At 35.3% G+C, this 27,420-nt stretch overlaps 3 protein-coding genes across 3 annotated transcripts; all 3 read left to right on the top strand.

Moving 5' to 3' along the window:
* Positions 1 to 1,308: 1,308 nt before the first annotated feature.
* On the top strand, positions 1,309 to 2,808 carry LOC141626057 (F-box/FBD/LRR-repeat protein At5g22700-like). The gene has a single exon (XM_074440150.1). It carries the CDS (start codon positions 1,309 to 1,311, stop codon positions 2,806 to 2,808), a length of 1,500 nt encoding a protein of 499 aa, XP_074296251.1.
* A 2,233-nt stretch (positions 2,809 to 5,041) lies between these two features.
* Positions 5,042 to 7,183, top strand: LOC141626218 (putative F-box/LRR-repeat protein At5g02700). The gene is made up of 4 exons (XM_074440169.1): positions 5,042 to 5,437; positions 5,871 to 6,200; positions 6,288 to 6,377; positions 7,166 to 7,183. The coding sequence occupies exons 1-4, from the start codon at positions 5,042 to 5,044 to the stop codon at positions 7,181 to 7,183; spliced, it is 834 nt and encodes a 277-aa protein (XP_074296270.1).
* A 6,689-nt stretch (positions 7,184 to 13,872) lies between these two features.
* LOC141626322 (FBD-associated F-box protein At2g26860-like) lies at positions 13,873 to 15,324 on the top strand. The gene has a single exon (XM_074440218.1). It carries the CDS (start codon positions 13,873 to 13,875, stop codon positions 15,322 to 15,324), a length of 1,452 nt encoding a protein of 483 aa, XP_074296319.1.
* Positions 15,325 to 27,420: the final 12,096 nt, after the last annotated feature.

Raw genomic sequence — 27,420 nt, forward strand, 5'->3', positions numbered from 1 at the left:
ATAAAGAAAAAAGCAAAGGGTAGGAAAGTAAAAAAAACATGTCCTAATATGGCTGTTCCGGGTGTAATTCCAGAGCAGATATTTGTTACCACTCGTAGCTTGTAGAATGACGTCTTCGCTTGAATCCTCCTTTCGGTCTCCTGAAACGATGAACAAACTGAGGGCTCGGCTTTGGCCGAGCGTACTCACTCCGACGCTCAAGTCAGTAAACTTAGAGAGGCAAGTTGCTATAACTTGGCTAAGAGTATATTGTAGAGAGATAAGGAGGATATTACCAGATGAATAGTGATTATTAGGTTAAATTGTGGATCCTTTCCTCAATGAAGGTTGAGGAGTATTTATAGACTTTCACCTTTTGTCACGTAGTGGCCAAGTGGCCAAGTGGCTAGCAGGTGGAAAGACCGTTCTACCCTCGGCCGATGGGCCTATGGCAGGCCGGCCGAGGGATCTTGGATATGAGTACGCGGATATGTGCCCCCGTTTGGGGTTGCCGTGAGACCCAGTGACAGCCGACGGGTTGCATCGGTTAGACTGTCTAAGTCGTTGACTTTGCTGTGGATACCCTTGACCTTGCTCAATATGTTGACTTGGTCAGCGGTGCAGAATATGCCCCATCAATGGCAAATGGGACAGTTATGTGAATAGATGGAAATGACAAATGATACCGTTATTCTGAATAGGAGGGAGTATATTTTTTAAAGTATTTTTTTATACCATAACGCTAATGATTCCAATTTATAATTTCTCTCAACTTTTTTTTTTTTTTTTTATGAAAGTGTTATAGTTTGTTTATACATAGTATAAATAGTATGAGTCAACTCATTATCAAATAATAATATCAATAAAAAATTCAATAGTTTATAGTCTTATATTATTTATATTTTAATTAAAATATAATAGTTTAGTGTTTAGTGAAAATTATATAATTTGATAAAAATATTAATTTTAATGAATTTTTTTTTATTATGAAATACATTATAATTATTAATTTCCTTATTTAGTGAATACAATTAAATTATCAATAGATTCCTTATTTAAAAAGATGCTTTTTGGAGGGAAAATTTGTGAGTTCACCTATTCGTTTAGTAAATAGGGGATAATTGAACTCTGCTTTTAGGGTTACTCTACCCATTGACAATTGGTTTTGAGATGGACCCTCCTTGGATATATAGAACGGGCATTCTCCCCTCCTTGACGGGTTCGGCCTAGGCCCATGTGCGATCTAACATAAACCCTAAAGTTATTAAAAAATAAAGATGAAAAATTTGAACCCTAAAACCCCTTGAACGTATTCTTGAAGCATTACCAATGGCCGAAGAACGTGAAACTGCAAAATTGATAAGAAGTTCATGGACGAACAATAATAGTGAAGGAAGAAATCGAAGCGTAGACAGGCTGAGCTCTCTCCCTAACGACATTCTTATCGGAATTATTTCCCACCTTCCTCTCCGATTAGCCATCGTTACCGGGTCTTTATCCCGTCGATGGCGTGGTCTCTGGACTAACACAACCTCTATCGACATCACTCCCGATGATATTGATAAGTTATATAAACTCGATACCATAAATTTGCTTAAAGTTGATACTGCATTCAAGGAAATCATCAAGCAAATTACCTCACCTTTCATCGATAGATTCCGTCTTGAATTCGACAAACTCTTTTACATTTTGGTGCCTTCCATGGATACTTTAATTCGCGAAATTTGTGACCGGAACATCCATGAACTTAAGGTAATGTGTCCTTATACTCGTAGCGATATGTCTATAGTACCAAGTGTTATTTTCCAAACTCGGTCGCTAGTGTCGCTCGAATTGGGCTCGACTTATGATCGTTGTTGGGAGTTCCCTGATGATTGTAGTGAAACTATCCATCTTCCAAATTTGAAGAAGTTAATCCTTACGTTTGCTGCTACGCGGTTACAATGGATCGAAAAACTACTTAACGCTTGTCCATCACTTGAAGAATTGTCTTTAACTTGCGAGATCGACTCGGGGCCTTTGCAAAGCTTGAAATGTTCGAATAAAAATTTAAGATGGTTGCTTATCAAGTTCGATTTCATGGAAATTAATTCGGTTTCAATTAAAGCTCCAAAGTTGGAATACTTGGATATTTCAGCCCCAAAATCTGCGACCTTTTTCTTCGAGGAGGAACCAATTATGCTTCGTGAGGCGAAAATCAAATTTACTGATGAAGAAAACGGATTAATGTCGAAATTTTATGAGGCGATTTCTAATGTTACGTTCCTTACCCTTAATGTTTCTAAAATAGACAACTTGCCTAGGGTGTTTCGCAATGCAACTCGACTCACGCTTGATATGAATGTATCCTATACTTTAAAGACTATGTCATCAATATTAGAGATGTGTCCTTTACTAGACGTTTTGACCTTGAATGTTATGGATATCGGTAAAGACAACGAGCAGTCGTTATGTCCACTGCCTGTTAATGTAAGCAACTTACCGCGATCACTCAAAAGGATTCAGATCGAGATCTACAATTGTTGCAAGCCTGCAAAATGTTTCTTAGACCTAGTCGCGTACTTGTTGAAATTCATCCCGAATTTGGAGCACTTCAATCTTAGTGTACAAGGTTGTCAACATTGGCTGGCGGGCGATGTGGAGCGTAAAGAAGTACGCGAGTTGATGTTATGCAAGCTACTCTATCGGTGTCCAATGATCTCCAAGGGTTGCGATGTTGAGTTTAAAGGTAGATATCTCAAGATGTCCCGAAAAGATGGTCCTAAAGCTTGGATTCCAAACGGCCAAGTTATCAATTTCCGTCCTTCACCATTGAAATATTTCACTTAGAAATAATAATTACTTTTCCAGTTAGCGATCATCGATCATATGGTACGTATCTTAGCAGAAGTATCTATTACTTATGACGATATTCCCAAAATCTACGCAGTTTGTCCTATGAGGCATATGACTACTAATTTAGATTAAAATACTTAAAGAGTGTTTGAAAAGTCTTGATTTTTGGCACATATTTAGTTTACTCTTTTAGATAATTTTTCACCAATTTTCAGGATTTGTCGAGGTCATTTACTATTTTTACTCAATTTACAAAGTTTATTACACTGCAGTGTTGCTTGCCTTGTGCTCAGGAAGCATAATTCAAGCTCGAGCTCACCAACTATGAAAAATTGAGCTTATTATTAAGCTTGCAAATATAATCCCGGCCTGAGACGTGCTCAAGCTCAACTTGAGCCTATATAAGTACAATAGTTGGAAAATGTACTGTGAAAAGTATACATTATTGTTTCTTTTTCCTAGGTTGTGTTGAAAAATGCTATTGTATTTTCCTTTTTTTGTAAGGAAAATGAGATGGCGCCAATGGGTGGTATCCAATTTCGGCGCCATCGGGGATATATTTATAATTTACACGTGAGTTTCAATTCCCTCCCATCCATTTGAAACTTCAAATTAAATTTTCTTATAAGGGTATCTTTGGAATATTATAATTGGTTGCCCGAATCAATGAAATTAAAATCGTAAACTAGAAAAAAAATCGCTTTCACCATTAGTTTGTCATTAATTGCATTGCAAGTGCAATCGCCAATTTGTGCAGACAAAATCTTTGTGTAAAATACCGTATGCCAATTCGATCTTATTGTGTAAGATAACTAGTTAGTCCATGCTAATCATGGCATAAATTTAAAAATGATAAGGATGGTTAGGATCTTTTGCCAAAATAACCATTTCGTAAAAACTAATTTACCAAAATAACCATCTTCTAAAATTATTTTCCAAAATAACCAATTTCGCTAAACTGGTTTCCTAATGACCAAAATTTAAAATATGAAAAAACATTTTTTTTAGCTTCCACGATTGCTCGACGACAACTTTGGTTGATAATTAGAATGATTTTTGCTGATGTTTTCGGTGTTCTTGTCTCCTAGAAAATAATCAATCTCCTCCTACCTCTCCATTAATATCTTCATTGCTAATCTTGCGGACATGGTTCAGCTGTTGAGCCCCCTTATTCTATGGGTTTGTTTCAGTACCAAACATTTATTCGTAAATCAGTAATAAGATTGCTAATTTATGATTGCTAATTTATGAATCGATTGATCACAACACTAAAGCAACAAGCCAAATGACTTTTAAAAGTTGTGGCACAGACTTTGGAAGATCAACATAGTTAATCCCAAATTTTTATGGTTGCAAAAATTGCTCCCATGCTCCCATGCTCGTATACATGTCATTCTCCATGTATGAGATTATATTGAGAACTCTAAGTTCTTGAATTTGCAACAAGATTTATGCTTAGTATTATTTATCAAGATTGCTAAGGTTAAAAGAAGATTAATGATAGAATATTTTTGAAAGCATTCATGATAGTTTGGTTAAATTGGTAAATAATTTTAGAAAATGATTATTTTGATAATTAGTTTTACTAGAATGGTCATTTTGGCAAAGGACCCGGATGATTAAGCATGGTACAACTGTACAAGACAATAAGCTAAGTGTCACATAATTCATTAGACTTGTATGTATTTGGATCTTTGCGGCATGATGGGATTAGTGGATTAGCACAGAAGGATATAAGGAAGAAGACAACTACACAAATTACTTTTCTACCCTTTTATATTTAACCGCGAAATATATCGCAGATTTGTTATTTTACAATTTATTGATTTTTTTCATTATGGCACTAAAATAATGTGCCACCCGGTGACGCCCTATTGCCATCTTTTTTGTAATTATGCCATATATTCACCCAATCTCAAAACGCAACTTTTTCAGTAGATTTTAATACACGTCCTTACCTGAATCACCCTATATTTTAATGCACAAAATTTACCTTATTTACTAAATTAAATTAAATTTAGCCATAAAATCGAGTTTTTTAAACGGGTTCGGGTTCGGAGTTTAATTAGCTTGGTCAAGAATCAGGATTCTGAGTTTTAGGCATACAAATCTTTGGTCCATATCCAAGTGAAACTAAACCCAACATCGTAACTCATAGTACAAAGTCTACAAACGTATAAATACCAAATGAAAACTTAAACCCCTAAAATCTTGTTAAACCCTAATAATGGCTGCCAAAAACAGAGCAGAGCAGAGGAGGCAGAGGACTAAAAAGAAGGCAGACGCCAAACAAAAACAAGACAGGCTAAGCTCCCTTCCCGACGACATTCTTATCGGAATTATCGCCTACCTTCCTCTCCCTCAAGCCATCGCCACCGAGTCTTTATCTCGTCGATGGCTTGGTCTCTGGACTAACCGTACTACAATTCAATTAAGCAACCGTAATTACGACTGCTTACTTGAATTCTTTATCGCTTTTGATGATATCATGACTTACTTTACCTCCCCTGTCCTTCGTAGTTTTAGTTTCGAGTTAGTTGGCGTAAATAACCATTCGTTATATCTGCCTTCCATTGATTCGAAACTCAAACAAATTTGTGAGCTGAATGTCCGTGAACTCAAGGTAACATTCCGTGTTAATTATGATGGTATACATATCGTTAATTTTCCGAGTGTAGTTTTTCAAACGCAGTCGTTGGTATCGGTTGAGTTTTGCTCAACGGTTGGTTGGCAGTTGCCTGAATCGATCAATCTTCCCAAGCTGAAGAACTTAACTCTTTATCTTTGTCCTTTAAATTGCAATTGGTTCGAGAAACTAACCAAGGCTTGTCCATCACTCGAAGAAGTATCTTTAAACTACGAGGATCATAACTGTTTTTGTTGGCCGATACAATTTGGAAATTATACTTCTAATATTGAGTGTAGCAATCGAAATTTAAGACGGTTTGTTTATAAACTTGGAAAAAAGCGAATACCTTAAATTTCATATTAATGCCCCAAAGATAGAGTTATTGTCTGTTCGAGCTCCAAAATCAACGATTTGTACCTTTGGAAAGGTACCGATTATTTTACGTGAAGCAAACATCGAATTAACCGGTGTTGAACCTCCAGCGAAGGTAGATTACGAGTTAATGGCAGAATTTTACAAGGTTATGTCTAATGCTCGGGTACTGTCGCTCCATGTTTTTGCACTAGATAATTTTCCTACTACCTTGCTTCGAAAGGCTACCAGCCTTACACTCGACACGAAACTGTGTAACGATGTTGACACGAAGATTGCGTTGTCGTCTTTCCAAGAATTATGTCCAAAATTAGACGCTTTGACCCTTAAATTTTCGGATTTTGGGAAGAATAACGCGAAGTGGATCCTCCCGAAACCTTCCAATGTAAGCACACTACCACAAGGACTTAAGACGATAGTGCTCGAAACTCACTGGTACGCTTATTGTAAGCCTGTGAAATCTTTTTTACAGTTAATAAGATACTTGTTAAGTGAGGCCACATATTTAGAGCATTTCAAGTTCGATGCAAGAGGTTCCGAAGAATTGGAAGATTTCGAATCAGTAAGTGTAGAGCGTAAACAAAAAACAGAATTGATGTTTTGCAATCTACTCTTCCATTGTCCTACGACTTCGTTAGGGTGTGAGGTTGAATTCGTCGGGAGATTTTTCAGGATGTCTTGAAAATCCGGCCCCAAAGTAACTAGTTCAGATGGTGAAGTTATCCCTTTTAGTCGTTTGCCAAGGCATATTTTCAATCCTCTAGAATGACAAGAAAAAAAACTATCTTTTTGCTTTTATTATTGGGCGTTAGTATGGTACTAAGTATTTATGTAGTCGGATGGTATACACCAAAAAAAAAAAAAAACAGTATCGTAGTATTATGTATGAAGCAACTTCGTTTTTTTCAAAAGTTCATTGATGAAGCGTAAAATTTTATAAATTTATCGCCTCTTTTTTTTGTTTTGTTTTTTATAAACCGGATCCCATCATAACGTACTTAATCCCTTTTTATCGTCACACAAAGGTACAAATATAACACAAATGGGAGGGGGGTGTGGTTGGCATCATTGGAATAGATTTGAATGGATTGATCCATTATTCTAATATTTGGCTGGATTATTTTGGAATGGAGTTAGATACCCAATTGATTCTAACTCCATTCCAATCCCTTGTAAGTTGTAATCTCATATTTTTGAGCTTATTTCCATAAACTTTATTTGTTTTTGAGTATTTCTATGTTTTTTTGAGCTTATTAAAATTTATAAGTTAGATTTTATTTGTTTTCCGTCAAAACTCAAATTTTACTAAACTTATATGTAATGTTTTTGAGTATTATTGCAATTTTGTAGAGCTTAATGTTTAAGTAAATAAACTCAAAAAATTTATAATAAAACTCGAATTTTTTAAAACAAAACTCAAAAATTTTATTATAATGCTCAGAAACTATGGATTGGTAGTAATACACAGGGGCGAAGCCAGGATTGAAAATTTGGGGTAGCGAAAGTAGCGTGAAGCCGTGAGCACAATAACAACATAAAATTTATTTTATAAACAATTTGTTTTTTTGTTGTCAATAAGAACTACACTTTCAATTTGTAAATACGAAAAAAAATGTTTTCGCGATAATTGACGTGGTTGTTGACGGGGATGACGGTTGTTGAGTCAAATCCTAGGTAGTTAAGACCTTTCATTAAGCATTTTTTTTTGGCTCAAGCTAGTCGAGCCTAAAAAATTGAAGCTCGAACTCGGCTCGGGAAAAGCTCGAGCTCGGCTCGAACTCGAATCGAGCTCGTTTTATCATTATATATTTTCACTTTCTCACCTTTTAAATCTAACTAAATATAAATATTTTTGAACAATAAATAAAATTATAAAATATTAAAAATTATTATATTATAACATACTTATATAAATATCTAAATAAAATATAATTTGAAATAATAATAATATTACAATATAAAGACTATACAAAAAAATTACTCCCTTCTATTCACTATATTCTTCCCTTTTCCTTTTTGCATAAGGAATAAGAAATCGATTTTGGACCACATAAAACACACTACCCACATGTAATTTAATTTAGACCACACAAATCAACCCCAAAAAGGAAATAGGGAAAAAAACCCGAATAATCCGAATAAGGAAATAGGGAAGAAAATGGTGAATAGGAGGGAGTATAAACGAGCATTCGAGGGAAATAGAGTTCAGAATTATAGAATGGGATATTAGGAGAGATATTAGTGTAAAAAATTGATTATTGTAGGAGTCGAACCCGACTTTCGTGAGAGATGTACTTATACTTTACCACTAGACCATGTACATTCTGATGCTACCTTAGAAACATATTATTTTTTTATCCTTTGACATATATCAGCGATATATGGAGTAGCAAAATTTCGTCTTCTTAGTCAAATTTTCGGGATTTGGGGTAGCGGCTGCTACCCCATGCTACTAGGTAGCTATGCCTCTGGTAATACATCAGATGTATAATCCACTTACTGAATGGATTCTAACTCAATTCCAACCCCTTTACTTTATTTCCAATGAACCAAACCAGTTTGAAAGGTATGGAACTAGAACCCCATAATTATATGGTTTCTCATTCTATTCCTGAGCAGCGAACCAAACGGCCCCTAAAATCATTTATTTATAAGTTAGAAATATAACGTCAATGTCACCATAATAAAGAGAGGCGTTGTTGCGAATCAACTCGGTTTTTATTCCATATTTTCAATCCTCTAGAACGACTAGAAAAAACTATATTTTTGCATTTATTATTGGGCGTTAGTATGGTATTTATGTAGTCGGATGGTATACACCAAAAAAAAATTATAGTATTGGAGTATTATGTATGAAGCAACTTCGTTTTTTTCCTATATCAATTAAAAATGGTTACAATATATGATAAAATAGCTAGCTATGATTGTTAATTATGAAAACTTGTACCCACATAAACCTGTTTTCTTATAACAAATATAATATACATATTGTTTAATTTATGTCATATATACTGGGTTTGCCTGGAACCCATGGAATTATTAAGGGGGTAAGTTTTATTGGGCGATAATTACTGGGGAAATTAATTAGTGGGGTAATGAGTTCCTTGGTGATATGTTTGGCATAAGAGTAATGATTACTGAGTAGATCTTTTACTCCCTTAATCATTACCGAGGGGGGAGGACGGGTAATGTATTAACCCTTCACAAGGGTAATAATTCCAGGAGGTGAATAATTATCCGCATACCAAACATGAGAAATACACCTCACATATTGTAAACCATAAAAATTTGAACCTGCAATAATAAATAAGGAGGAACAAAAAAACAATATGGAAACAAGATTTTTATTTTATAACTGAAAGATGGAGGGTTACAATTTCCGTAACTCTCTTAATTCCATCTCTAAGGGATTTAGGGTTTTGATACTACTACGAGGGTCTAATCGACTTATTCTCGTAGGGAGATGATGGAGTCGTTTTGTGACTTATTCCATCCTACCTACAATTTGGTAGTAGGAAGACGGGGTCGTTTGACTTAATCCATCTGCTCTCCTTCTTTACCTAAAAACGGGGTTGTATTTATAGTTGTAGCTGCTTAGAGGGAAAGATAAAGATTTCTAAAATATCTATGATATTATCACAATATTTATTGATAATTATCTCTAAATACTAAAGATTTTATTCAAATAAATAGATACCAAAATATAAAATTTCGGTGTCTACACATATTACTCCCCTATTCATTCCCCTCCTATTACCCTCAATCCAAGCAAGCCCTAAATTGTGGTAAAGCCTATATTTACTATAGTCGAATTTGATTTAAAAAATAAAATAAAATCACAAATTCCTTGCGAAGAGAAAAGCTAAAAGACATAAACCCTAAAAACCCTTGAAGCCTTAGCAAAGATGGAAAGGACGAACAGGAATAATAGAAGGAGAAATCGAAGAGTCGACAGGTTGAGTTCTCTCCCCGACGACATTCTTATCGGAATTATTTCCCTTCTTCCTCTCCAATTAGCCATCACTACCGGGACTTTATCCCGTCGATGGCGTGGTCTCTGGTCCAACACTACCTGTATCGACATCACCGTCCATGACACCGACACTTATAAATTATTAGTACTTAATCCATTGAATAATACCATAAGACAAATTACCTCACCTTTTATCCATAGCTTCAGTATCGATTTTGTTGGATCCTTTAATCTGGACTTTTGGGCGCCTTGCATGGATATTATAATTCGCGACGTTTGTAACCGGAACGTCCATCAACTTAAGGTAACATGGTGTAATCCTGAAACTAGGTCTATGTATACATTACCAAGTGTTATTTTCCAAACTCAGTCGCTAGTGTCGATGGAATTGGGCTCCAAAGGCCGCGCTTATTACTATTATTATCGCGATTGGCAATTCCCTTATGATTGTGATGCCATCAATCTTCCAAATTTGAAGATTTTAACCATTTACTTTGCTTTGGAGTTCAAAACCTTAAAATGGATTGAAAAACTAATTAAGTTTTGTCCATCACTCGAGAAATTGTCTTTAAATTGCTTTGAAAGAAAATTTTATACGTCTTTGGAAAGCTACAAAATCGTGATTAATGCCCGAAATTTAGAATACTTGGCTATTTCTGCTCCGAAATCATTGACCTTTTCTTTTGAGGAGGAACCAATTGTGCTGCGTGAAACGAAAATCGAATTTACTGATCTCTTCGAAGGTCAAGCAGATAAAGAAAAGTTGACTAAATTTTACGAGGCGATTTCTAAAGTAAGGATCCTTACCCTTGATATTTCTACAGTAGATACCTTATCTACTCCGGTGTTTCGCTATGTTACTCGGCTCACTTTTAATATGAAACTGCGCCTCTGTTTAAATACTCTGTTGTCCGTGTTAGACATGTGTCCGGTATTAGACGTTTTGAACCTTAAATTTTGCGGTGTTGATGATAATAATGATAAGAAGCAGCCGTTATACCAAAAGCCTGGCGATATAAGCACCAGCTCACAGCAAGCAATCAGAAAGATAAAGTCGATAAACGTGGAAATCGATAACAGGAGAAGTTATTACAGGTATGCGGAATCTTTCTCACGCCTTATAATGGATTTGTTAAGAAGCGCTTGCGATTTGGAGCAATTGAATCTTAGAGTAAATTATTTTCTTCAAGATTGGTCACCACCGGGTAATTTGTTGCTTGATGAAAAAGACGAGATAAAGTTGTGCAAGAAACTGTATTGGTGTCCAACGATCTCCAATTGCGATGTTGAATTTAAAGGGAGTTTTATTAAGATGTCTCGAAAAGATGGTCCCAGAAGGATTTAATTTTACAAAAACAGTGACCCTGATATACTCTGTATTCAGTAAAATCTACAGGTATTTAATTTGTTTTATGATGCATATTAGTATGTGACTATACTAATTTGGTTTGAAATCTTTGATTGTTAATTACTCATCGGTAAAACATGTATTAGGAATATTAACATGCTCATAATATGTTCCACTCAGATGAGCATGTTTTTCGACGATGTTGAAATATTTTCGTTGTGTTAATCGTAAAAAATGCTCATAATATGTTCCACTCATCGATGAAAATGTGTACTCCTATATCCCACCCGTCCGTAGACCATAAGTAGTCCATCTTTCCAGCAGATATGATGTGCTGCTGCCTGCTTGTTTGCAAATAAATTGAAACAATGAGCATCTTCAATGGTTATATGAAAGGACCGATTTGCAATTTATTAAAGTTTTTAGGCAGGTTGCTTACCATTGGAGTCGAAAAAATACAACCTGCTAGAAAGCTACACCCGCTCTACCAAGTTACATGCTTGATTACAAGGTGCTTGCTTTTTATTGGTTGGTTTTATAAAGTGGGCCTATTCAAGCTACAAGATAATGATACCTTATAAGCAAGATTGCTAGAAATAACTACATGACAAATCAAGCTACAATAAAATATGGCTCACTACTAAAGATTAGAGACTTGAGTGGATAGGTTTGCATTTTGCAAATAACACAAGAACTCATGATACCTTATAAGCTACAAGATAATGATACCTTATAACCAATTTATTTAAGTAAAATATTAATAACAAGATTGCTAGAAATAACTCTATTTAGCATTAAATTTTATTTTCAATTAAATAAAAAAAATTACTTTAAAGTTGCATAACTCATAAATTTATCATTAATATACTGTATATTTCTATGACATCTTAAAAGTACGATGAAATAAATTATAAGACAAATTTACTCTCGCTATTAATATTTTACTTAAATCAATTGGTTAGCTAATATTGATAATTTTACTACTCCCGTTGTTACTTCTATTACTTCACTACTCCCCTCGCCGCTAATATTGTTATTTTGACTATTCAAATGAGTGATTGCTATCATATTACGGTGTTGTTTGGCCAAGCTTTAAAAATGATTTTCTAACTTAAAAAGCAATAGCTAGACCAAACACTATAAAATAGGGATATGCAAAACCACTTTTAAAAAGTTAAAAAGTGATTATTGACTCCAAAAAGTAGAAATAGATATTTTCTACTTCTCATTCTACTTTTCAAAAAATGCTAAACCTCTAATTATCTTGCGCATTTTTTTTTTGCCTCCAACAAGCCATAATCTAGACCTGGCAAAACGGGTCAACGGGTCTGGTTCGGGTTGGGCCAATTCGGGTCAGATCAGATCGGGTCTCTCACTGAATTCGGGATAATTCGGGTCGGGACAGGTTATTTCGGGTTTTGGGTCTGTTTCGGGTCAAGCGGGTCGGGTTGTTTCGGGTCAATGAATAATAAAGAAATAGTCATTTTAAGTCTTTTCGGTTCAATTAGAGTTATATTTTGTCGGGTCATTTTCGGGTTTGGTGGTTTCGGATCGGGTCATTTTCTGGTCGGGTCAGTTAGGGTCAAGAAAAGTCGGGTCATGTTCGGGTCGGGTCAATTCAGGTTTTCGGGTCATATTCGGGTGATGTAGTTCGGGTCACTTCGGGTCTCGGGACAGTCTTTTCGGTTCGGGTCAATCGGGTCGGGTTACTTTTGCCAGGTTTACCATTATCCCATATGTTGTATTATAGTGTGCTCCATTTTCTCTCTTCTCTCAATTCTTTGCTTCTCTCACATGTACCCAATAAAGTAACATGTAATTAATCGTCTACTCCAACTATTTTTTACTGCTACAATCTTAGTTCTATGATCTTATACTCCGTCCGTCCCAATAATTTATTTATCGTTAATCTTATACTCTCTCTGTCCCGATAATTTATTTACTATTAATTAAAATATCTGATAAAGAATATAAAAGGTAAATAAATGAATGAGACGGAGGGAATAACTATATATAAACAGCATGATTAATAAATAAAGCAAAAAAGCTAGATGGAAGTAGTTAGGCCAAACATGTAATTTTTATAAGAAAGAGTTTTTACAAAAGTATGGCCAAACAACCACAAATTTTCCAAAAAGTAACTTATAAATAAACTCCTTTTAAAAAAGAAAAGCTATTTTAGAGAAGCAAGGCCAAACAACACCTACTCAGTGTTATTACAATTCTTTTCTCTACTAACAGAATTACTTTTACTATTTTGACATTCAATTTTAGGGGCTTATATGTTTCTATAAAAATAATACATATATGCATTAAATCAAATCGAAATAAGTATAAAATATTATATTTTTTTTGGAAATCTAGCTTAGTTTATTTATCTTATAATAGTTTTCAAAATATAACATATTATATTATATTTGTGTATGTTAAATAATTAATATCTTTATACTAATTAATACCATCAGTGGGGGAGGTTTATTTTTGGGAAAATCTCAATATTCTAGTTTCTATTTTTATAAGGAGAAGAATATTTATGAAAATTTTATGGAAATTTGTATGCTCGTATAATTGAGCATGCAATTAAGAAACTACGTTATTTATAATCAATATATAAATATCCTTAACTTAGCCGAGATTGACATAGAAAAAAAAAAAATAGAAGCAAAATCAGAAAATTCTTGCAAAGAGAAAAGCTAAAAGACATAAACCCTAAAAACCTTTGAAAACTTAGCAAAGATGGCGACGACGAACGAGAACGATAGAAGAAGTAGTAATCGAAGTATCGACAGGCTGAGCTATCTCCCCGACGACATTCTTATCGGAATTATTTCCCTTCTTCCTTTCCAATTAGCCATCGCTACCGGAACTTTATCCCGTCGATGGCGTGGTCTCTGGTCCAACACAACCTCTATTGACATCGCCTTCCGCGAGACTTATAAATTACTTAATCTCGATACAACATTGAATGAAACCATGAGACAAATTACCTCACCTTTTATCCATAGCTTCAGTATCGATTTTAAAAAATCCTTTGATCTCAACTATTGGGCGCCTCTCATGGATATTGTAATTCGCGACGTTTGTAACCGAAACGTCCATCAACTTAAGGTAACATGGCGTGATGCTGCTTGTTGGTATAAAATATATACATTACCAAGTGTTATTTTTCAAACGCAGTCGCTAGTGTCGATTGAATTGGGTTCCAAAAGTGGCTCGTATGATGATTGGCGATTCCCTGAGGATTGTGATACCATCAATCTTCCAAATTTGAAGAACTTAACCATTCACTTTGGTCTGAATTATCAATGGATTGAAAAACTAGTTAAGGCTTGTCCGTCACTTGTAAAATTGTCGTTAAATTGCTGGGTTGGCTATATCGTCGTGTCTTTGCAAAGCGGTAGATTTGTGATTAATGCCCCAAATTTAGAGTACTTGGCTATTTTCGCTCCAAAATCCATGTGTTTTTCCTTTGAGGAGGAACCGATTGTGCTGCGTGAAACCAAAATTGAATTTACTGATCTTCACCAATATCAATCAGATAAAGATAAATTGTCTAGATTGTATAAGGCGGTTTCTAATGTAAGGATCCTTACCATTGATATTTCTGCAGTAGATGCCTTATCTACGGTGTTACACAATGTTACTCGGCTCACAATTAATATGAAATCGAGCCATAGTTTAAATACTTTGTTGTCACTGTTAAAGATGTGTCCTAAAGTAGATGTTTTGACCCTGAAAGTTTGGGGTGTCGATAATTATAAAGAGCCATTGTACCGAAATCCTGGCAATGTAAGCACCTCACGACGAGCACTCAGAAGGATAAAGTCGATAAATGTGGAAATCGATAATTGGAGAACTTATTGCAAGCCCGCGAAATCATTATCACGCCTTATAGTGCATTTGTTAAGAAGCACTTGCAATTTGGAGCACTTCAATCTTAGAGTAAATGATTTTCATCAAGATTGGGACTGGCTGCCGTCGGCTAATTGTTCGAGTAATCAAGAACATGAGTTAAAGTTGTGCAAGAAACTCTATCGATGGCCAACGATCTCCAGTTGTTGTGATGTTGAATTTAATGGGAGATTTTTCAAGATGTCTCGAAAAGATGGTCCCAAAATTACGACTACAAATGGCGAAGCTATCTATTTCCATCCTTCCCGGAAAGGTTTGATTTATAAAGAAAAATAAGTTTTTTTTGGTATAATAGAAGTATGTATTGTTTTCGATGATGTTGCAAAGATGTACCGAGTATTTAAGTTTCTGCTATACTAATTTGGTTTTGAATCTTTGTTTGTTAAGTACTACTCCGTCGTTTATTTAAGATTCTGCTGTATATTTCCATCAAAATGTTTCCTGTTTCCTAATAAGATAAAAATAGTTGGGTCTCAATTATCAGCATTTCGAAAGTGCTCGTCAGTCATCATGATTTGATCTTTGCCATTGCATCAACAGGTCAGAAGATGGACTCTTTACCATCGGACATGGGCAGATCACCGACCTCTTTGATGACTGTTTACAAATCGCATACCAACAGGTCTATATTTTAACTTGATGGGAATCAAACCCCTGACTTCAAGATTCAAGAGGTCAGAAGATGGACTCTTTACCATCGGAGCCAACCCTTGTTGTGGGCATAAAATGGGTGCTAAAACAAAATGGATATGATTTCGATTGGGCCATATTCAAATTAATGGGGTATTTATATAAATGAATACACGTAGTATAACAGAACACAAGTGAAAAACTAATAGGCTATAATATCGGAATAATATCGGATAATATCACAACGATATTATACGATATTATCACGATCACATTATTATTGTATTCCCTAATTACTAGGATTATGCTCACATTGTAAGCCTTATAAAAGGCCATGGATTGATTGAATGAAATACACACTTCACCTTCTCCTCTCCTCTACAATCTATACTCTTCTAATCTTATCAATAACCCTGAAATGTTAATAGTCAATTAGGCTGCCATAACCTCATCGATGGCCGTCAAAGATAAAGCAGCCAAGAGACGGAGAACAAATAGCAACTCCGAAGGCGGAGGCGGAGATCGAGGAGAAGATCGACTGAGTACCCTCTCAGACGACATTCTTATCGAAATTATTTCCTATCTTCCTCTCCGATTAGCTATTGTTACCGGTTCTTTATCTCGTCGATGGCGTGGTCTTTGGACAAATAGAACATCCATCTACATAAACAACCGTACATTAGGAGTGTCTCCTAATAATTTTTTTTTTCTCTATTGTTTTTCGTAACATCACGAAGCAAATTAGGTCACCTTCCATCCATAGTTTCTTCCTTGAATTAGACGGGTATATTCCGTATTGGCAGACTACTCTCTATTCTTGGCTTCATCAAATTTGTTGCTCCAATGTCCAACAACTCAAGTTAACGTGGCCGGATTTTTATTCTCATCCCAAGCCTATATTGCCTTGCAACTTTTTTCAAGTACGCTCGTTCGTATCGGTCGAATTAGACCAAATGTTCGGTTGGGTATTTCCTATGAATGTTCAAATCAATCTTCCCAATTTGAAGAAGTTGAGCCTTAAATTTCACGGTTCGCAACATAAATGCATAGAAAATTTGATCAAGATGTCTCCATTACTCGAAGATTTGTCTTTAAAGTTGGAGGATAAAGGTACGAGTTGCAATATTATGAACTATTCGCATCAAAATTTAAGGCGTTTGTCGTTGAAATTGGATATCAATTACAAAATCGAAGTTGTGATTAATGCCCCAAAATTAGATTATTTGGATGTTTGTGCTACTACAAATCCCTTGCATTAATGACGCTTTTTTAAGCGTTTGTGACGCTTTAAAGCGTAATTTTTTTGTTTATCGACGCTTTAAAAAAGCGTCACTTTTTTGGCCGTCATTATTTTTTGACGCTTTTTTTGTTGACAAATGTGACGCTTTAAAGTGTCTTCAGTGACTATTGACACTTTTTTTGTCAACAAATGTGACGCTTTAAAGTGTCTTCAGTGACTATTGACGCTTTTTTTTTGTCAACAAATTTGACGCTTTTAAGCGTCTTGGGTGACCATTGACGCTTTTATTTGTCAACAAATTTGACACTTTTAAGCGTCTTCGTGACTATTGATGCTTCTATGTGTCATTTGATGAGGCAAATTAAGCGTCAACTTTTTATATATTGACGCTTCAAACTGAATTAACGCTTCTTACTGTCACAGTATAATTTCGACTTTTAGATTTTTGGGAATTTGACTTCCTAATAAAAACGTAGAGATTAAATAGACCTATAAGTAGTAGTAGTACTCTTAGCTAACTATTATTAAATCACGAAAAAACATAATGCAATATATAATGAAGTAGTACCCACGTACTTTTATAAATATACGTCAGATGCATATATATCGTCTCCGTCACAAACATTAGTATTGACAATTTAACTAATATAAAAGTACTTTATAGTACGATGAAATAAAAAATATCAATTGGGATCCGGATGATAGTAAAATCCAACATAAAGTTGTCCAAAAAAATCGTAAATAGTGCTACGTAACTAGCTAGACCGGTACATTTGGTAGTTGTCCAAAAAAAATCATGTCGCCACTGGCGCAATGTCAAAGGGGCTTCAATCAACATATGACGGCGCATTGTCACCATCTGACGAATCTGAAACCTATAATGTCATACAACATATAGTTTATATGAATATATTTGAATAGTACAGTATATATACACTAAAGCAGGAATAACATAAAGCAATAATCAAACCGGGAATATGGCTTTCTTTCTAAGTGCACACTTGCAAAGTTGCAGACTAAGTTTCATGTTTTAGGAAACTTTAAAAAGAGCTCTGACGCTTTATCATCTTTGTTGCTCCAAATCTTCATATAACCTCTAATATAGTCAACTAGTCGTACATGATCAAAAACAGAGTTTTTCATAAACTAGCAAGGTTCGACACTTGGCCACACACTTGTCTTTGACTCGCTCGCGAGATACATATACATAGTGTACGAGAGATGAGCACGAGAATGAATAGAATCATTTTTCTTCTAAAAAATGAATGAACAAGTGAGCAACAATCATATACATGGCGAGCCAATCAGCCAATTAATTAAGAGCAGATGCAGAACAAAGACACACATGGGAACTTTGTACCTCCTCTTGCAACCGATTGACGACTTCTAGTAATCTTGCCGGAACAAAAGATTAGCAACCAAGTTCAAATTAGCACACTATAGGACTAATAGGTGAAAGTGTGGAACTAATAAGCCTAAAAAGACAACATAAAAAGCAATACTAGCTAGTCTAAGAAAGTATCGTAGATATAGCTCATTCAAGAGCACATTTATAGGAAAAGAAAATAAAACTATATTTCTTCCATCCTAGAACCTGACAATAGAATTGTGATTTAACACTAGCAGGTCATCTGAAACGAAACGAAACTCATCAGAATTTGATGTCTTATTGGCAAAATTATTATGGAATCATCTTTTCTCATGAAAATTGGAAAAACAACAAAAAAAACATAAAGATAAAGCTAAGGAGAAAAAACATGTACCTACAACTTGCAAATTCATAAAGTTTTCCTCAAGGAGAAAAAATGATAAGATCAACATCAAGCATCACAAAAAATCGAACCGAGAATGTTACTTCTTTGCTTTTTGCATTCTCAATCCTCTTCATTTGAGTCTTTCCTCTCACCATCTTCCTTCTCTATAATTACCTATTATTTATTGTCAACAATTTATTCATATTTGAGCTAAAATTGAAATAATAATTAAGAAAGCAAGGTATAAATAAAGTTAACTTACAAAAGAAATGGAAGCTTTCACGTAAGAAACGGAAGCTTTCACGTATCTAGTGAGAAACATGTAAGGTGTAGGAACTGTCAAATACCACTCCAAATTCCCAAGTATTACTTTCTCCATCGCCAACACTTGCTCTTAAGCATTCTCTGATATCTGAACAAAATCATTGACCTCAAGTGCCCAAATTTCTTCATACTTGCAAGCGATAAGCATCGACGCAATCCCTACCAACTGAAGCTCCTTCCTAGATACCGCCTTCATGGACAGGACGCAATCAATGATGTTTACATGAAGATACGAGTTTCCCCCTAAGTTCAAACTTGCTGAACTTCAATCAACCAGTCTACCAGGATTGACCTCATTTTCTCACTGATATCAGGCTGCGTACACATGTCATCACGAATCCTACCAACCTGATTCATAGTAGAAACTCTGTTTCCATGTTCACGAATATGTTAGGTTAGCTTAATTACTTGCATGATTTTAGCTATTAAACCAATATTGGTTTGGATTCTATGCTATACTAGTCCATATGGTCCTAGGAATGCTTTTTATGCCTAATCAAACAATATATTCTCGAAGGTTAATCAAGTAATTTGTGTATTGTGAGTTGACAACTATTATAAGCATGAAAGATCACAAAAACTTATACGAACCGGCATACGTTAAATCACTTTTATTTATAATATAGCTAGGATTATGGTGTGATTTGATACTTTTTAAGCTATTTTCATAGTTTTATGAAGGACTTGGATGATTCGATAGCTGATTGCTTCCTTTCTCTTCTTTCCTGTCTTTCTATGAGGTGTATGAAATTAAGAAGGGGTAAGGGAGGTTATACGACAATTAAGGAAGACGTTGTTTACGTTGAACGATATGTGTTGCTATATGGTGTGAATTCATGTGGGGTAAGACCGTAAGAAATCATTGACGGTTAATAGCAGGCTTGTGTATAACATGACATTGATCACAAACCAAAAAAAAAAAAAAACAACGAAGAGAGAATTATTTAATTTATTGTTACCTTAAATCCCAAAATTGATGAATCGGAAACTTTGAAACGAAACCCACAATTTCAATTAGCAGCAATAGTATCACAGTAGCAATTGTACCAAAGTAGCCCTGTGACTCAAAATGGAAAAAAAATTATCACTGACCAAATTGTTAGACGAAAAAAATGATCACTAAACAAAATTAATAATAAATGTGGGACTGGAATAGGGGAAGCAAGAAGCACGGCATAGTTCGATTAAATCATAACTTTGTGACTTACGAGTCAATAACTTCCGATTAATTGAAATTATCAAACTTAATCGTCTTCGTTGATCGAAAGTATGAAGCACGGACATAATTCGATTAAATCAATAAAGATTGCCATCAATAACATACAAGTAATTGAAAATGAATGAGAAGTAGAACCGTACCTATGATATGTAATTGGCAAATTGTATCTTTGTGATCGAGTTGAAGAATTAGAGGTGATCGGCAGATTAAATCATGTTTTTCGCTGATGATTGAACAAGAAGTTTAGGGGTTAGGGTTTTTAATTTGTAAAAAAATGATAGAGATAGTGGACCAGGTAGGGTATTAGACATAGTAGCGGGATTTTTTAGGTTGAATTTTAGATAATTGCCGCTTCCTTCTTAGTATAAGGGCGGTTCTTTAAATTATAAGATTGGAGGGTCATTTTTGAGGTCGACGCTTTATGAAAGCATCAATACGAAAGCGTCATCAATGTAAGGGATTTGTAGTAGCGTGGTCGGTATGACACGGTATTTTGTTTTGAGGAGGAACCAGTCGTGTTAAGCGAAGCAAAAATCCAACTTGATGACGACATGCCTTATGATGAAGGAGAGAGGTTGATGATACCATTTTATGAAGCGATTTCTAATGTCGAAACTCTTACATTGGATGTTTTGGTACTACATTATTTCTCTACTGTTTTCAGTAATGCAACTCGTCTTACACTTAATATGCGAACGTGCTATAAAATTGAAATACTGTCGTCATTACTGGATATGTGTCCTGCGTTGGACGTTTTAACCATAAAATTTGGTGATATTTCTAGCCATTTCAGATGGAACTTGAATCCCCCGAAGCATGACCATGTACGGCCCGTACCACGAGTTCTCAAGCGGATAGAGATCGAATACTTTTTGGGCGAAGATTATTACAAGCCTGTACAGTCTTTCTTAGAATTAGTTGAATACTTGTTATTTAGCAGAACCATTGCTTCAGAGCATTTCCATTTTAGTTTAACCGGTGATAAATATCGCGAAATGGAATGTGTAGACCGTGAAAAAAGAATGGAATTAGACTTGTGTAAGGTTTTCAGCAAGCTTCCATTGATTTGGATAGAAGGTGAGATCGAATTTGTAGGGGAGTATTTTAAGATGTCGCGAAGAGCTGGACCTAAAGGTCGGGGAGCAAGTCGCAAAGTTATCAATTTTAGTTGTTCGCCAGGAGACAATTTCAAATTTTAGAAAGAATAATTGATTTTACGTTTTTTTTTTAACAATTGTACCTTGTTAATTTATCAATTTGCTACTACTTTTTATTTGCGCTTACATTGTTATTGATTGTATTCTTGGCAGGAGTCTTTGAGACATTGCGATGAAAGCGTTGTTAGAGCTCCATATGGCTATAGTCATATTTATTACCATATATAACAAATCTCAAATGAGCATTAAACTATTAACTTTTCATTAAAATATAACTTTTCATTAAACTTAATTAATTTTTTAATTAAAATAAAATAAAAGTCTAAATACAAATTTTTAATCTTTGTTGGGGAATAATTTAAAGCATATTTGCTCTATATAAACCAAAAATATAAACTTATATTTTAGATTTGTGAAAAAAAAAAATAATTTGAGAAATTTATAAAATGAAATTATTAGCTTAGTGATAAAAAAAATTCATTTATATACACATTTCATGACATTACTAAATTTTATTAAATAGTTTTGTAGTTCAATATTTTTTCTCACGGCAAAATATAATAATGTGAAATATGAAAACTTAATGAGGTGTTAATTTAGCATCATAAGTAATAAAAAAAATAAAGACTCTATAAATACCACGCATTCATTGTGCGAGATCTAAATTAGTATTTAAATAAATGTATTAAATTTATTTGGGATATTCTACATGGTAGATTGGTAGCACTATATTTTTTTATATTTTAAGGGGTACCCCTCCTTTCCTACTAAAAAACTTTGACCGCGCATAATTCATGGTAATGAAATCGGAACGCGGCGTAACTGTTTTTTCAAATTGATCGTTTTTCCGAGATATTTGATTTTAAAAAAAAAATTGTCACTTTATGAACTTGTTGCAAGAGTGATGGTCGGTCAAATACTTTTAACCAAATAAATTTTGACTGACTATAGCTCATGGATACGAGTTCATAAAGTAACGATTTTTTTTTTTTCAAATTGATCATCTTTATGAGATGTTTAGTTTGGAAAAAAGATTTGTCGTTTTTGGAGTTCGTAACCAAGAATTATAGACAGTCAAAAATTTCTAGCTCAAAACGAGGGTAGAATATACAAAAACAAAGGGGTACCATATTGAATATCCCAATTTTTTTTTTTTTTTTGAAATAATATCCCAATTTATTTTCATTTGCGGTAAAAGTCAAATTAGGTTATACACAGTCAAATCATAACTCAACCAAAACACTGGGAAGATCTTGTGAAAGAGTGAAAACCCTTGAACGTTAAACTCCTGAACTCTCTTTAGCCACTTTAAACCACATCGATGGCCGTCGAAGAAAAGGCGAAGAAGAGACGGAGGAAAAATAACAACTTTCAAAGTGAAGAACAAACAAATGACCTGCTGAGTTCACTCCATGACGATTTACTTATCGTAATTATCTCCTGTCTTCCTCTTCGATCAGCCGTTGTCACCGGGTTACTATCCCGTCGATGGCATGGTCTATGGAAGAACATATCCTCCATTATCATAAGCGATCATAAGTCCGATTATAAGTTTGTATTCTCTGATGTTTTTCTTAACGTCATGAGGCAAATTAAGTCCCCTTTCATCCATCGTTTCCATCTCGAATTTGACGGCAATTTTTCGAGCAAGCATTGGCAGCCTCCTGACTATTCTTGGCTTCGCCGAATTTGTGACTGGAATGTCCGTGAACTCAATTTTACGCGCCCCTCTTATTTTTATGGTAAGTATAAGCTTAGATTACCGAGTTATATTTTTCAAACGCGGTCACTGGTATCCATCGAGTTGGACTCAATGGTCGATTGGGAGTTACCTAACGATGCTGATCCCATCATTTTACCCAATTTGAAGAAGCTAAGCCTTAATTTTTCTTATATTCGTTGCGAGTTCCTGGGAAAACTAATCAAATCTTGTCTATCGCTTGAAGAGTTGTCTTTAGATCAGTGCCTAGAGTCTAGGACAGATGGTTATTTGAAATGTTCGAATCAAAATCTAAGACGATTATTTATAAACTGGAAGTCCGGGAGTAAAAGCAAAATTGTGATTAACACCCCAAAATTAGAGTATCTGAATGTTTGTGCTCCGTTAGCTGCGATAGTTTGCCTCGAGGAAGAACCAATTGCGTTGCGTGAAGCTAAACTCCAAGTTACTGAAAAGCATCATCATCTAGACGATGAAGAAAAGAAGTCGATGTCAAAATTTTACGAAGCGATTTCTAGTGTTGGCTTGATTACTTTGGATGTTGCAGTACTAAATTGCATATGTACCGTGTTTCGCAATGTAAATAGGGTTACGTTAAACATGAAACAATACGTCGATACCCTTGATAGTAATTTAGTGTTGTCATTACTAGACTTGTGCCCCGTGCTAGACGTTTTTGCTCTAAAACTTGAAGGCGTTTGTACTAATACTAAGAATATACCGTGGTTGAAACTCCCCTCACATTCTCGCCGTTCAAGCACCTTACGACGAGTACTCAAGAGGGTGGAGGTAGAAATCGACTGGTGGAATTACAGAGTCCCATCAAAATATTTCGTGGAGTTAGTAGGATTCTTGTTACTAAGTAACACTATCGATTCAAAGCATTTCCATTTTAGGTTACATGCTGCAAGATATTGTCGAAAGGAAACTGTAGAACGTATAAAAAGAATGGAAATAGATTTATGCAGGATATTTCATCAAGCTCCAATGGTTTCTAAGGGACATGAGGTTGAATTTGTAGGGGAGTTTTACAAGCTGTCTCGTAATGCTTGTCGGAAATTTTCAAGAGCAAATCGGGAAATCATCTATTTTAGTTGTTCGCAACCACGAATAGAAGATTAGTTTACTTAAAGTTTCAATCTTTATTATATTTTCATTATGTTTAATATTGTTATTAGAGTAGTAGTTAGCATATTTAATGTTAATTCAAGTATGATTATTGAGTAGTATTCTCACTAGGGTTCGATTAGACCCCAACATGTTTATTTTATATGATTAAGTCTTGATTTTGATGAGTTGTTGAATAATCGGTTGGGATTGGTTAAGGGATAATTGGGAAGTTAGATGTGGCCCTAATGACTTAGACCATGACTAGGATATCATGGGAGTGGGTTCTAATTTTTTGAAGTACCATCATTGCGTGAATGTTATGGTTTGTTATGTACTTATAAATTCCAAAAGTGAGAGCTTTGGATACTTGGCCAACATGTTTCGCTATTGTGGTGTGGTGGATTTGGAGGTGGAGGAATTGTTGGAGTTTTGGTAGGATGGAGGATATCCCTCAAAACATGTTCACTTTCTTAATGCAAAGAATTTGGGAAATACGGAATGCGAAGGAATCCATTGACTTGCTAGCTGAACCAGGTCGTTTGAAGTACCAAGAAACTTTTGTCAGGTGGGTTGCACCACCAAAATGGCGAATTGTACTTAATATCGATGGAGCCTCAAAGGGTAACCCGGGTCCGTCAGGGGCGGGGGGCATTTTCAGCGACACTTCAGAGAACTTGCTTCTAGCTTACGCAGAATGCTTAGGACTAGCGACGGTCACTAGGGCTGAGTTGATGGCCTTGAAGCGGTGGTTGATGATTGCGAAGGAGAGATTTGGTGGTCGGCTTATTATGCAAACGGACTCAAGCACGGTTGTAACTATGCTGGAGGAGAGGGAGGAATTACCGGCGGCACATGCTCATTTGGTCCAGATTTACAAGTGTTTCCTAAACGACCATCCACGAAATATTGAGGTACACCATATTTATCGCGAAGCAAATAAATGTGCGGATTGGCTCGCAAATATGGGTGTTGGGCAGGTTCAGCGAGTGGTTGTGTGGGAGCCTGATGATATACCGAATCCGCTTTATCGTTTTATGCAGCAGGACATTGGAGGCGTGTCATGGCCAAGGATTGTCCCAATCAATAAGTCGTAGTTTGTTTGCTCTGTTTTTTCTTTGTACTTTCCTTTTCATGTTGTTCGTTATCGTTTTCGCTTTTACTTATTTACTAGCTTAATACCCGTGCAGAATGCACGGGTATATATAATATCATTTGATATTCTCATAGCATAATATTCAGATAGTTTACATAGATAACCTCCTACGAATCAATTGACTCCTCCCGAGAAAAAAATATAATGAACAAATCAATTAAAAATAATATGAGAATGTCACCAAAATATGTGAGATAACTTGTAGTCTTGTACGCCAGTTTCAATAAGGAATACTCATGAATTCAAATTTAAACTAATTGATATCATAAACTAATTGTCGAAATATACTTTCATCGAATAATCCTATAAATTGTCTACCAGCATTAGATATAAAGCTATTTTCTTACATCAGTTTAGATTAGTTAAAGTTGTTGTCTCAATACTCATCAAACTTTTTCTTCCTTAAAGTTGCAAGAGAGATGATTTAAATTGGTTAATATCTATCAATACAAATTGATCAATTTTTCAGATCCTATGAGTCATTTTCCATGTTGACGTGAGTGAAACCACCTAACATAATCTCCATTTACTAAACTTCATCATTAAAGTTTCAGCAACACATGCCTATGTTACGGTTAATGAGTGCCTGTGATAAACAAATCTCCCATTCTTTTATTAATTTCTTGCGACTTGCGAGTTATCACTTTCTCTTATAAAAGAACTGAATTGGAGAACAATTATAGAGCACGAAGAAGGGAAGTACAATGATGATTACATATATTTAAAAACAGAAGAAAATGTGTGTTTAAGCATTTAGGGTTTTGGGTGAATGGGGAAGAAAAAAAAAATTCGAGTAGAAAGAGAACTTAATTAAATTTTTAAACATGTCATAATTGAAATGAAAAAAGAGGATGAATATTAGCCATAAATTTAAACACTGAACTTACATACTCCATCGTCATCATACTGTCTTATTCATTGTAAATGCTCGACCCGATTGCATTGTTTAACAAAATTTTAGTAATTGAAGCCTAAATTAGCCAAATCAATAATAACATACATACATAAACATCATGAAATCACTCTATTGAAACTAAATTATTCAGAAAATAGGTAAAAATTAAACAATACCAAGTAAATGATCAATAAACTTAGAACTCTGCCTCCGCTTATTAAAGGATAGGTATATGTGATATGAGAAAATAAGGTCCTTTGAATTTAGTAGGTGATTGTGTAGTAGGCGTGATGGTCTCAAGTCAAACCTCGCAAGTGCACGATTTTATCGTTGTACACTTAAAAGGGTCGATCCCACAAGGAGTAGGTGGAGTACTAATCGTTCTAATTCACCGGTTTAGCTAAGTCGATAAATAACAAAGAGGGTAGTAACAAACTAGCACTAAACTATTAAATTTAAAGACTAAAGACAAGGTAAGGTAAAAACAAGTTAAAGATAAAAGATAAATCAAATAAAGAGAAAGACTAGAACTCGGTCCGACCATGAATATGAGTAATTCCACATACTAATCGTCTCGGCTAATCAAAAGGGGTAGAAAGGTAAGGGGGAGATGGCTCTAATTCGCCTAGAACCTCCCTTCCGGTCTCGCACTAGGACACTAGTTACTCCGACTAACCCCCCTCCCGGGTTCGAAAGCCGGTCTCCCTAACTCAAAACCCGACAACCCCCAAGAACATGCATTTTCCCAAGGAGGTCAAGTAAATGGTCAAGGTCATTAAGCCCTCATCTTATTCCGGGTCATCCCACTCCCCCTTCCGGAGGTCGATTTCAAACACTAGCCTAGGGGCACCCTCCCTCGGTTCTCCCTTCCGGTCTCAACCTTAGTTGGTGACAAGGGTCGGTCCCCAAATACTCGACTAACAACCTAACCAACTTCCGTTGGTGTGGCAAGGGTCAAAAGCCGACACTACCCGGAAACCAAACCTTAAGCATGAAAATTCCCCAAGACTACCCTAACCAATTTTCCCCACAAATTAGCCTTAGTGACAATTAATTAGTGAAATTACCCATATCGGGCCAAACCGAGTCCTAGAAGGAGACTACTCACTAATCATGGTTCTAATTGCAAAATAAACAATAAAGATGGAAACTTTGGTCACAAACATGGTG

Source organism: Silene latifolia, chromosome 1 (genome assembly GCF_048544455.1).
Source record: "Silene latifolia isolate original U9 population chromosome 1, ASM4854445v1, whole genome shotgun sequence".
NCBI lineage: Eukaryota > Viridiplantae > Streptophyta > Magnoliopsida > Caryophyllales > Caryophyllaceae > Silene > Silene latifolia.